Consider the following 13,356-nt stretch of genomic DNA (forward strand, 5'->3'; position numbering starts at 1 on the left):
TGTCTAAACTTTCGATTTATATATTTTGCAGGGACAGAAGACATTATGGAAAAAATGATTGGTTGACCAGCAGCCCCAGTAATTTTCATTTATTAAAAAAAGACTATAATACCTATACGTGTATCGGTCAAGAATAATTATCACTCGAATTTTAATTTTTGAAGTGTTTTTAGCGGATTTTAAGTTCTTATGCTGCAGAGAAATTGACCCGTTTGATTTCCGAATTCGATTTTAAGATTTTAACTCTAATTTTAACTTTACTCACTACACAACAAAAGTCAACAATATAATTATTATTTTTTATTTTTCTTCAATTTTTTAACCATTTAATTTAATTTTTAATAATAAATTCTTTCAACTATTCATTATTTTTTTTATAATTCACAATACAATCATTACTTTTTTTCAACTATTCATTACTTTTTCTCACTTTTTCTCATAATTCAAAATTACAATCGGTACAAATTAATTAAAATCAAAATTTAACTCAATTCAATTCTAAAATCAAACACACTATACGTAACTGTAGTGTGATAATTGCACAATACCTCGTGATTTATATATAATATATAAAAATAAATATATTAACTTAAGTGGACTGTTACACCGACAAATTTCAATCGGACTAAAAATGAGTCTGAGGAAAACGTGAGAAGTGGGGCCCAATCTCCACGCCATTGATGAACTTGTCAAAAGATGGGTAAGCTCCTGCCAATTAAAACCAAACCGGCCCAACTGGCAAAACCCAGCGCGTGGGCCTCACCTGACAAAGGATTGAGACTTATGCCCCCAAAAATGAGGAGGGTGATCCTAATTATCAGATATACGTGACATATGGTTATTAGTTTCATGTCCAACGGATGAGAAGATGTGGTCTATGACACGAAGAGCAAATGAATTCAGCTTACGCATTCATGAACCGAAAATAACAGTGATTGATTCTGTACACGAAGAGATCGAAAGGCGTGGAAGGGGGAAGTTGAGGCTGAATGAATATTTGTGGGGCCTGTCTTCTTGATCCCAACATAATTGAGCCTCTCCTGACATACCTTTGTGCATTACCACCCACCCCATATACATTATACATCAAGTACGAAATCGATAGAAATTCATCAATTATTTAATGAGTTCAAAGGTCCATCGAAATTTGAACTTACGTTGTCAAGTACGATAAAGACACATGAATCCTTGATGGAAAGATGACACGTTGTTTCATCCATTTATTATCGAGATAATTTGAATGAAAAACTTTTGATTTCATTAAAAATTATGAAAAATAATATATGTCACGAGTTCTTATGCAGTTGGCAAATTGTGTTTCATGTGTTGATGCACTTGTCGCGCACACCACCTTGGCGACCACCACGCATAGGGCTTCAAGCTCATCGGGTACTGAAAACATGTAACTGGAATCTGCCCAACAGGCAAGTTGAGATTATCTGGTTAAGGACTTCTTGGGTTGATGTCTCATAAAAAAGAAAGTTCGAAATTGTACTTCAAAAAAAAAAGTTATGGTTAATAAAATAATAATAATAATAATAATAATATATCTTTCTTTTTAATTTCTGGAAATAACAAAACAGGGTGTGGAGATGGTGAGGAAAAGGAGTTAAACCTCCATCCATGAGTTTCTGTGTTTCTCTGCCCCTCCGTTTAGTCTCCCTCCCTCCCTCCCTCTACAAGTATAGCTTTCAAAGAACTGAACTCTTCTATGGAGTTTGGAGCCATTAATGTGCATGGTCCTCCTCCTCCTCAGCCCCATCATTCTTTTCCTCTACTAGCACCACTCCACTGGTAAAGCTCTCTCTCTCTCTCTCTCTCTCTCTCTCTCTCTCTCTAGGAAATGGGCAGAAAAGTCGGTCCTTTTGTGAAGCCAATAAGTGCCCTTTTCACTTGCTTATCTGCACTGCCCACTTTGGCCTCTATTTTGCCTTTCCTTAGTGGCCTTTACTTCAGTGATGTTCTTCTTTAGCAGATAGGGCACTTGAATGCTTCTTGATTGGTAATGGTGGGCTGAGGTTACTGATTCTGCTCTCTCCTGCTGCTACTTTAGTTGATTCGGGTTCCGAGTTTTCTCTTCCGGGAGCGGACAATTCGCCGGTTCTTTTCGGATAGAGAGGAAATTCGAGGACTTTGTGATTGCTCTGGTTTGCCCCTAAGAAGATGGGATAGTTCCATTTGAGTTGAGGAGGGTGCTTTTAAGAAATTTGATTCCCATATTGCGACTGTGTGTTAGTTTTCGATGGAATCTTCTTGGATTTATGTCTCAGAAGGGAAGGGATTCGGGTCGAACAGTGAATCCATATCGCCTCCGGATTCGCTTTCGAGGAGCAGGAACCCGTTCCCCAATGGGGAACTGGTAAAGACTCCTTCCTGTTTTGGGAATCACATTCTGATCTCCGGAGGTCAGCCGCCAGCTGACATGGGTCAACGTTGTTTCGGGCCAGAACTGGGGATTCAGCAGATGATCGCGAAACAGTTGCCCTCTGATTCGGGATCCGATGTTCTAACTGGTAGATTTGGCGGCGGGAGAGATATGACCCCGATCATGGCTTCCCTGAATGCCTTCTCTGAGGAAGACGACTCCACCTCGAAGTTCTCCAGTTCTGTGGTGGACTCCAACAGCCGAGACTCATCCCTCATTGATCTGAAACTGGAGAGATTCAACGATATTAGGGATCACCACAGCTCAAAGTTCTCACGAAGAGGACCGGTCCTTTCTTATCCCGAATCTTCGGCTCCTTCCAAGAGAGGTCGAGCAGGAGGGATAAGTTCTCAGACAGCTTATTGCCAAGTTTACGGGTGTAACAAGGACCTCAGCTCATCAAAGGACTACCACAAGCGGCATAAAGTCTGTGAGGCCCACTCGAAGACTGCTAAGGTGATCGTGAACGGCATCGAGCAGAGATTTTGCCAGCAATGCAGTAGGTTTGTATAGATTCCTTCTGTCGTCGACTTCGGATTCATGAATTGATTTGTATCCTTACAGTGATTGAATTTATTTTTAGCAGAAATAAATAAGGCCTCTGGTGGTTTTTATGATTGTATGCGTCTTGCAGATTTCATTTGCTTGCGGAGTTTGATGATGGAAAGAGAAGCTGCCGAAAACGTCTCGCAGGCCACAACGAACGTCGCCGGAAGCCTCAAGTTGGTGCTCATTCTGGTAGAAGCGGAAGATTGCTCCAACCTTTCGGTGAGCCCCTTATCTCTTTCTTTAGTTCTCTCATGTCCGCCGAATAATATTCCATAGGATAAAGTCATCTGTGGTCGAATTTTGTGCACGACACTGTTTGTTGACATTTTAAATTACTACTCTACAGTTATCAGAATACAACCCGAATCACAGCATCAGTCGTTGAAAATGAGAGTGCTTTTCTAATTCTTCTCGCTAGTATTTAATCTTTGGGTGCCAGATTCAGACCGTCGTGTTTTCTGCAGAAGCGTTTATTTTGTATATGTTTGCCTCCTATTATTCCGTTCAGCATTTCGAGATTTTGCTTATTAGTTCTCTTTAACTGGGAAATTTCTATTGCCCTTTGAATTCTACATCTCCAGTTTATTCATGCTTTTGATTCAAGTTATGTCTGTTTATCATGCTGACATGCTTTGAGTTCATATTTGCAGGCAATAGGTTCCAAGGGAATGCCTTTGCACCAACCTCCTTTATATGCCAGGACATTTTGCCCAATGGAACCAACTTGAATCCCGAGAAATATAGCACCCATGACTTATACGGGCGAATCAAACTCGAGGACAGAGCAGATTATGGTGGCCCTTTAACAGCCATTCCTCTCCCAAGCAGGCATCTACATTCTAAATCCCCCATTTCACCTTACACTAATTTGGAAAAACAGTTCCCTTTTGCCCACGAAACTGGAGTCAGCTCTTCCACATCAACGGGAATCTTCAGCGGGCAAATCTCTGCCTCGCGATCCTTCTTTCAAGACTCTACATTGGGGAGTGAGGACTTCTCGGCTTTCAACTCAGCATCAGCCCTTCAGGGATTCTCAGAATCGGGTTGTGCTCTCTCTCTTCTGTCATCCCCATCTCAAAATTCTTCTTCCTACAGCTTGAACCAGGTTTCGAATAAGATCATGAGTGAGGTACCGAATAAGCTGCGTACTTCCTCGGCGATAAGTTCTGGAGAAGGAAACCAAACAAGTCCGATTCTAATCTCGGGTTGTGCTGATACAGTTAATTTTGAGATTTCTGAAGGGATTCTTCGAGCACCGGAGGTTTTACACGAGAAAGGCAAACTTTCCTGTGATGATGGTCCTACAATTAGTCTGAGTCAGTTATCTTCTCAGCTCCATCGTGTAGAGCATCAGAGACGGTCCATGAAGGTGAAGCGGGAAGATGATCCTTTCTTTTGTACTAGGCTCACTTGAAGCTTTAAACGGTAATGTACAAAATCATATTGAGAATTTGTTTCCCGATATCTGTTTTCACCTTTTCAAGGTAAAACACGTAGATTGGACTTTAAGAACATTATCAAGTAGAACATGAAAACTTAATTTTGTACTTTCCATGCTTGAAAACTGAAACTCGAAGTATTGTTGATTGATAGAGCTTCCGGTCATAGACATTGAACTTCATCCTTCTTATATTTCCAGGGAAGCAAAGCATCCGATCACAGGGAACTGGAGAGATGTTTTCCGGTAGATTGGTGTGGAATAGAATAAACCGAAGTGACTGGACTTTTTCAACTGCCTGATTCTAAATTTTTTGTATTTAATCCTGTGAATTGAGTTAGGGGCTCTCTAACCTCTTTCAGAGCAGATTTAAAGGTCTGAACTTTGGATTCCTAACGGTTATTCAGTTGTATATCAGTTCTCAGTAGCTCCATAGATCTGCCCGATTTATGTCGGAAAATTCCGCACTATCAGGTTCAGGTCAGTTCTCGGGTACTAATTTCTCCTCTGCAACTCACATTACTGATAATCAACTGGGAAATGGCTATAATCCAAAGTTCTCTTTCACGAACGCACAGCAGATACATCTTATCTCGACCGGAGAGCAGAAACTATGAAATGATGATCTTTTCTGCCTTTTTAATTTCTGGCGCAAGTTTATGTGGTCTGAGCATCAACGTGGTAGTTGGTTTCCTGAATTTATTATACATAGGAGCACATGAAGTTTCTTCGAGTGGCATGACCTGAATCAAGAACATAGGATTAATGTCCTAATTTTCTGCAATAAATTATTTAGCTTCTAGTTTTCTGCTTACTCCACCTTAATGGTCCAAAGTGTGTAACATGGATCGTGTGATTCACTACTTAATCAAAAAAATCGTGGGATTCACGTGTAGTTCAAAGGAGCTCTATATATCTCCTGCTCTGCTCATATTTAGTCTCTGCGTAAAACTTATTGATAGATATCCATCCCGATGTTTAGGAATATTGCATTTTCAGAATTCCACTGCAAAAATTCCAGAACTCGGGGTAGTCTCCCTTCGTGCTCAGCCTCAAGCTTTTCCATTGCGGAATTAATTTATAAGAGCAAGCGATAGACAGAGAGCAGGCGACGGCATTCCGATTTATCACGTAATCCCGATTGCTGCTTGCGTTCCCGGTTATGGATCTTGGATCTTTTTTTTATGCCAAAGTTGGATACGGAGAAGTTGCCAGTGACTGTCAGAATTGTGTGGCGAGAGGAGACTGCACATGGGGCATCCACATGAAAACACTGCAAAGAGAAGATGGGAAGAATCGAATAAGCCAGGCAAGCATTTTCCTAGAATGTCTTGGAAAATGTCTGTTTGGATATATACTCGCATAGGAATGAATGGACGGAGGCCCGACTACATAAAACTTTATATATTATTATTCTTCGATTCTCTACCCCGTTTGATTTCCTAATTCGATTTTAAGTTTTTAACTCTAACTTTAACTCTACTCACTATATAACAAAAGTTAACAACACAATTATTACTATTTTATTTTTCTTGAATTTTTTAACCATTCAATTCAATTTTTAATAATAAATTCTCTCAACTATTCGTCACTTTTTCCATAATAATACAATCATTACTTTTTTTCAACTATTCATCACTTTTTTAATTTTTCTCATAATTTAACATCACAATCATTACAAACCAATTAAAATCAAAACTCAACTCTAAAATCAAACACACTAATCTATAAAAATTCATTCCCCATCCCCCCCCCCCCCCTTCTGAAACTTCACTCCCTTTTGCCTTCCTTTATTCAAAATCTGCGTCCGTCCTTCGACACATATATACACACACGCGCATATATATGCGCGCATGTGTAAAGAGAGAGGCATCTGTTTTCCAGAGATTCATATATGAACTTCAAAAGGAGTTCTTGATGCTTTTTTTTTAGCTGAATAAGGTCTATCATTAATTAGAATTAGCGTATGCAAAAATACATAGGTTCGGGTACCCTGAAAAATACATAAAGAGGCAAAATTTGAACTTAAGCCAAGATGGCCTAGGTCATGAGCTAGGATATTATCCGACCTTAGAATCCAACTATATATCCAATTCGAAAAGCGATTAAGAGTAGATCTAATATCCGACACAAAACTCCTAATCTCCCACGGTGAACAGTGTGAGTGCAAAATGGCATCTCCAGCAAATGGCATCTCCAGCATCAAGGAGTTCTTGATGCTGGAGAAGAAGATTGAATGCAAATATTGTCCCATAATGAGATATTATTCTTAAGAAAATAGACTCGTGATTACTTGTACGAGCTGTTGATTCAATAGCCGATGGGTTGGTTACTTGAGAGCCCCAAACGGGGCAATCCTCCATGCCGATTGCGAATAAATCTACAGAAACACGAGCTCTTTCGGAGTTCAAAATCAAGAAACATTGAATGTTGTGTGTCTGCGCATTTTACCTCCCAACAGTGGGACAGGATTTGGCCCTTCTGCAATCGAGATCGACCAGGGAACATCTTGTCAATCCTTTCTCAAATAAATAGATAGCTGAATCACAATCAATCCTATTTGAATCTAGTTCGGTACAAAATCACCAGCCTCTTTATTGGTCTAGCCTCACATAATTAGATAAACATATATCGGAAAAGAATCATAACAGTAATAATAAACTTTCAAACCTGCTGAGTAAATTACTCCGGCACTCGGTGGAGTAGCTAAAGGATCAGCGAAATCAATAGTAAAGATACAATAGCTTTAAGGCTCAAACACTGTTTCAAAGCAATGATAGCCGAATGATCTGGAAAATGAATTCCCTACTTTGCAGCTCCATTGTGCACAGTTGCTGAGGATGAAGGGTTGAGCTCGTCCCAAGCTTCAATCCAAGTGACCATGGCATCGGCAAGCTTGTTGAAGTAGTCATCCACCTTCCCGAGCTTAGCTTTGACTTGCTTCGAGATCTCGATGTAGCATTGCTGGACACTCGTGCAGTCCTTGGGAAGGGACACGGACTGGAAGAAAGGGATGAGCTCTTCTTGCCAGAAGATGCCCTTGTACTCCTTCCTGAGGTTCACAAACGGGTTGCTGGCCTTGCTGTGCCAGATGTAGGGGAGCCCAGTTTTCACCCCCAAACCTAAGTGGTCGCAGATAACCTAGGAAAAAATCCCACGGTGAAGACCAGCTACGATAAATATACCCACATTAAAGCATGAATTAGAAGATGCGGGGCATGAATTAGAAGGTGCGGGGCATGAAACTCTTGGGATTTGAACAGCCAGGGGATATAGGTGCCTTTTTACTATGCAACTTCTACAAAAATTAAACCATACAAAGAGAAATATGTGAGGCCCATATCAGATCCAATAAAACATGTACAGTTATATTTTTCAATGAGATTTTTGCTCGACTTGTCCTACAAATGATCCTTTTAGACCAGGTCAATCACAATAATTGAGCTTTACGACTCACTCGATCAAAAGTGTGATTGACATGATCAATCATTTTAGTGACAGGGTCAGGTCAATGGTGAGAACTTTTCCTTTTTGAAAATGTGGGGTCTTACTAACATTTTCTTGAAAATTATATTTTAACAGGGAAAAGATCCATAGGTATTTCTCATATTTTCAAAATCCTTGTATGTTACCTTGGTGCACCACCCAGCCCACATATCATCGTAGCGCCCTATGGGTTGACCATCACCCATGAGGCCAAAGTACATGGCGGGTCCAATCAACTCCCGGTTGAAAGCCAGATTCATCCCACACATGGGGAAGAGGGTTCCTTTCGGGATGGTTAACACAGCATCCACATACCTGGATTCATTGAGAGGGAGACATTCACAGGGTCAATTCGACAAAAGCCATTTTCACTGATATTCTCTTTGACAAAGAGATCAATATTATCTGGTACCTAGTATTTCTCTCAAGAGGCTTGACGAGCTGAGTGGGAGCATCGTAATCGGGAATGTTGAGCCAGAGGCCATGGGAAACAGCAGTTGGAGCACCCCCGCGGAGGCTGAAGGGGTACCCCCGAACAAAGTCAGTTCCCTCTCTGTATGGATCATAAAGGGTGTTGAAGAAGTATGGACTCGAAGGGCTCAGGAGGTTCTTGATGTGCTGCTGCAGAGCATTTATTTCCTTCCCGCTCGGGTCCTTAGCAACCTGTTCGCTTCAAGAAGTTAGATCTACTCTAAACTAGCCCTTTCAAAGTTTAACCTGAACTCATAGATGGGACCCCCAGATCGACACGGCATACAAGCTGGAAGGCAATCAAATTCCGGGATCAAATTGGTTCATATCAACATCAATGCAGTAATCTGTTATGCCTCGACATGCAAGAACAGGGTCAATGTTGGCGCATTACATAATTAAATGGCCAGAAATCATTTCCTAATCCTATATATCCAAATCAAAGCAGTATCTTTTACGAAAGAGACTGAAAATCGAAGCTAATAAGCAAGTCAAACCGAACAGAATTCAATCTCGTCGAGGATTTCCCGATGCACTTTCACCGATCAAATCAATGAGCAAAATTTCAACTTTAACTGAACAACTCACCGAACAAGCAGGAGATAACTCTATCAATTCATGATCAAATTTGAGTTATTCGACTGGATATGGAAACAAGACCGACATAGAACCGAGGATCGAGCCATCGGGGAATCCCATGGGAAATACTACTTACGAAGCAATCGTCGTCGATGGTGTAGATGTACTTCTTCTTGGAGACCATGTAGCCGAAGCAGCGGCAGGCGGAGTCCTTGAAGGAGATGCAGGAGGCCTTGGGGCCGAGGATGCGGTTGATGTCGTTGCGGTTGTAGAGCTCGTAGTCGAAACCCTCGGGGACATTGATGGTCTTGGTGGGGTCGCCGTCCTGGATGATGATGAGGTGGTAGGGCTGGAAGAAGGGCCGCCACTGCTCGAGAAAGTCAAGGTTCCTGATCGTTGGGATCACGATGTCCAGCTCGTCCTTCAGCACCGGCGTCGCCGGAACGGAGGAGCTCGGGTTCGCCATCGTCGTTGAGTTGAGAGCGGAGCGCCGATGAGATTTGAGAGACAGAAAGAGAGAGTAGAGGGAGAGAAGCTGTGAGGGGTTTGTCGGTCAAAGGTCAAGTATTTGAACGGGAGGGAGGCTGAAGGGAGCCAATACTTCTATGAACCGGGTGCATGAAGGCCCAAGTATTACATGGGTGTGCGCATTCATACACCCGGTGCATGCGGTCGCGAAAGGTGTGGAAGGAGGTCCAGCTAAGAGACCTGCCGTAATTGGGTCTTACTGTCGCCCACGTTTGAAGTATTCCCATTAAGATTTTCATTTAAATTATTTTTTTGGGTGATGTAATATTCTTTTATTAAATATAAGCAGATAGATATTTTTTTCCCTAAAAAGGGATGTATACATTTAATAATAGAAGAGCATATAATAATTAAAAATTACATAATTGATTGGCATATTCGATATCATTGATATTATGCTCTTCCAAATCCACATGATTCAAGTCTCCACGTCGTTCTTCGTCGATCTAGTGAAGGCATCAGTCAATTTTAGTTCAATCGATCTTTACAAATTTCTCTAGTGCATTAATGGTGAAGAAAGGGGCCATGCGCCGCACTCCTTGCTGGCTCGGGACGAAGGATGCACATCTCGTCGTAACAACATGACCAAATGAAGGCAAGGACATCCATAATAAGCCGAAAATTTGATTTCTCGTATGTAACGCGGGTGCAACCTATCAGAATTGATTTGCCTTTTTTTTTTAAAATAGAAATTGAGCGATTGCTTGGGAAAGATTTGGGTTCAATTAGAGATTTGGTCACGTGGATTAAAGCCTAACGTAACTCTCAATTTCCGACCAAAAATAAGAAAGAAGCGAAAGAGCAAGTCAACGCTAGAAATGGGAAAGAAAACAACCAATAAAGACAAAGTCCGGAGACGCGTGGCGGAACACCATTGGCTGTCTTGACAAAGAGAGAGTTTATTCTCCTCTTCCGTGGGAAATTGCGTCATTAGTACAAAATGTTTTGAAAAGTTGCAAGATTGGTATAAAAAGTTTTTCTCTGCACAAGAGGTATAAAAAGTTTGAAAAACATAGCAAAATAGTACATTTCATCAATTTTGACTTAATATCGTTAGTCTCTGTTTACGTGGCAGATGACATGGACAAATTTGAACTCGATGACGAGTGGTGGGAAAAATCACGACGTGACAGTGGAAGGGGTCTAGAGCTGTAACAATGCGATAGAAAATGTTTTGGATAGTGTAACTTGTTAATACAAAAAGTTTTGACAGTGTAACTTGTTAGTACAACGGTGTGCAACAAATTACTATTGTTACAGGGTTTTTACATAGAGTTTGAGGAAGAATTATTGTGCCAAACTAAAGCTGTGTGAATGTGCTTCAAATGGATTAAAATTGGATTTGAAAATGTGAGAGTTTGAGGGATAATTGGGCGATGAGGTTGCGACAATAATAATTAATAAGATTAAAATGAGCACACAAAGTTGAACAACAAATGGTTAACAACATTTATAAAATCCTTCTACACAGTTGTTATTGATTTCATTTGTTAGAAAGTCTTTCCCCGGCATCGGCCAGAAGAGATGGATTAGCCCCCTTCCAGCATTGACTTCTTAGTCGAGTCGTTTTCTTTTCTGCTTTGCGTGATTTGTCTATTGATGCCATTGTTCTTTTCCAAGATCCCTGACCAGCTGGTGCTGCTGTTTTGCTAGCTGCCGCACTTTCATCCGGAGTAGCGGCTGCTCATATGAGTCAGGAAGAATCCGATTTAATTGCCTTGACAAGGCTATTGTGGTCGAACACAAAGTTAGCTGGAAGTGCCTTTTCTGCTGGTTCCGAGGTGCCCGCTCGAGCTGGAAGAGGGTGAGGATCCATCTTGGGAAGGATCATGATACGTTCGCCTCTCCTAACGTGCCAAACAATGTCTATGAAATTGCCCTTAGATTGCTGAAGTCCTGAGGCTGATATAGAGGAGCACATTGAGTTCAGCGCTTACAATTTGGTGAAGTCACTGTACGAGCACGTGGCAAGTGAAAACTTTGGTTTCATGCTTTTGTCATATAAATAATTCTGCCTTGCTCTCATGTGTTGTGTGTTTTTCCCTTCTCATTATTATTGTTTTCCATATCTGCAGAAACAGGAAGTTGGAAGTCGCAGTCTCCAAGCTTAAGAGAGGAGGGGACGTCGAACAAGTCATTGGCGCTCTGCAGAAGCTGCTAAAGGTGGAATTGCCTCCGAAGCCTGATATGTTCAAATGCCCTGCTGGGAATCCGATTGTCGAGCCGGAGTGAAGCGACCTATCTGTGATTTCTTTTAAGTGTCTTGTTTACTGTCCAAATTTGGTTCACTGTTTTTTGATGCTCCTGAGCAGATTTAACTTGGTATGGTACTGGGATTCCTCAGTGACTTTCCTCAAGTGTCTTGAAATATTGAATGTTCCTATTTCTCTGTGGTTAAAAGAAACAAAGTGGAAAGCACCTGCTTTGCTTTTTGGATTCAATACATACTGTTTCTCCTTTCTCTCATGCATTTGAGCTTCCTTTTCCTAAGATGTCACATCTCTCTAATCATGGAAATTATGATGAAACAAGACAAAACTGCCTACATGCGTGAAGGGAGGCTAAAGGTAGAAATTATCCATGTTTTTGTCTTACATTGTATGAGTTGCTTGGTTCTTAAGTGACCAACAATTCTGATATATTTTACCTTCCTCAGCAAAGTCCCTTAGATTTGGTTCTTTCCAAAATGCAAATGTCTATGAAGGAGTAGTCTATTTGATTAAATGTCAAAAGACATCACTGAGGAAAAAAATGGATTTGCTCAAACAAAATGAAGAAGGGATTCGCTTATGTATTTTTGCCCCACCGCGTGAATGCTTTCATGATATTTTCTTCTGAATAATTAGAATATCGGTTCACTTCCTCGCCGAGGTAATGTCTGGGTGATGAAGCTGCGCAACTTTCAGACGCACAGGATTTGCTCTTTGATAGTTTTGCTAGCTGAATATGCTGACTGATTGAACTTGTCCAGCATGTATCTCTCTCTCTCTCTCTCTCTATATATATATATATATATCATCTATTTATCTTCTTTGGATGTACATTAATATGTATGTACGATGTTGTTGCTATTAGTTTTCTTCTTGAAGGATGCTACTTTGAGATGCTTGGCATGCCTGCTGCTGTCTTTCTGGACAAGATATGAGTCCCAGATAACACTTTCCAACATAAGTTTTGTTAATCGAGCTAGGAGGTTGTCTAGTAATTTGGCACTCTGTCCTCTAGTCCCTGGCTCTCCTTGGCTTTTCTGGTTGGTTTTCCCATTTGGCAAGAGCTCTCCCGGTGCTTTAGGACATAGATTCCTCGGCTTAGCAAGCTGCTTGTTCTCATGACACCGAATATCGATTGCAATTATTACTGTAAATATGGCTGTGTATGTTTTTGGAACGAATTTTGTTCTATTTTGTTGGTGCCGGCTGCTAAATATTCCCAGGAATTCTAGCCGTCGAGTCAATACATGACAAATTGTTCAGAACAGTGATGTTGTCACCGACTATGATTAACTAATAGTTCTAGTACAGTTGATATGGTAGGGGCCCAATCAAAATATGGTTTTTGGGGATGGAATTTGTGGCGTCAACCTATAGGATTTATTGTTTTTCTAATTTTTTTCCCTGGCAGAATGTGACAGATTACCTTTATGATTTACTAGAAGCAGGAGCAAAATAAGTCATGTCTAAACAGAAGTTTCTCCAATAATGGCTTGGTCGATGATTAGTAAGTTTTACAACTCTCTCATAACGTTTAGACAGATTAAAGAGCAAAATAAGTAGATAATTTCGCTGTAACCGGGATGGTTCTTTTTATTAATCCAGGGGCCTGGGATTCAAAATGGAGAAAAAACTGGTGCCCTTACTTCCTGATTACTTGATAGGTTCAT

General features: G+C 40.8%; 2 protein-coding genes across 4 annotated transcripts; one reads left to right on the forward strand and one right to left on the reverse strand.

Annotated features, from left to right (window-relative positions):
* The first annotated feature begins 1,602 nt into the window (after positions 1-1,602).
* LOC116188474 (squamosa promoter-binding-like protein 6) lies at positions 1,603-4,979 on the forward strand. Of its 3 annotated transcripts, none has more exons than XM_031517857.1 (5): positions 1,603-1,794; positions 1,973-2,928; positions 3,060-3,193; positions 3,625-4,399; positions 4,614-4,979. In XM_031517857.1, the coding sequence occupies exons 2-4, from the start codon at positions 2,243-2,245 to the stop codon at positions 4,386-4,388; spliced, it is 1,584 nt and encodes a 527-aa protein (XP_031373717.1). In that variant the 5' UTR covers positions 1,603-1,794; positions 1,973-2,242; the 3' UTR covers positions 4,389-4,399; positions 4,614-4,979. The 3 variants fall into 3 exon arrangements, with proteins under 3 accessions (XP_031373717.1, XP_031373716.1, XP_031373718.1); XM_031517856.1 differs by having other exon boundaries at positions 1,976-2,928; XM_031517858.1 differs by having other exon boundaries at positions 2,054-2,928.
* Positions 4,980-6,921: 1,942 nt separating this feature from the next.
* On the reverse strand, positions 6,922-9,496 carry LOC116188924 (UDP-arabinopyranose mutase 1). The gene is made up of 4 exons (XM_031518376.1): positions 9,085-9,496; positions 8,311-8,561; positions 8,045-8,213; positions 6,922-7,553 (listed from the first exon to the last, which is right to left on the reverse strand). Exons 1-4 carry the CDS (start codon positions 9,412-9,414, stop codon positions 7,218-7,220), a joined length of 1,086 nt encoding a protein of 361 aa, XP_031374236.1. The 5' UTR covers positions 9,415-9,496; the 3' UTR covers positions 6,922-7,217.
* Between the last annotated feature and the right edge of the window lie 3,860 nt (positions 9,497-13,356).

This window comes from Punica granatum, chromosome 8 (assembly GCF_007655135.1).
Source record: "Punica granatum isolate Tunisia-2019 chromosome 8, ASM765513v2, whole genome shotgun sequence".
Lineage (NCBI taxonomy): Eukaryota > Viridiplantae > Streptophyta > Magnoliopsida > Myrtales > Lythraceae > Punica > Punica granatum.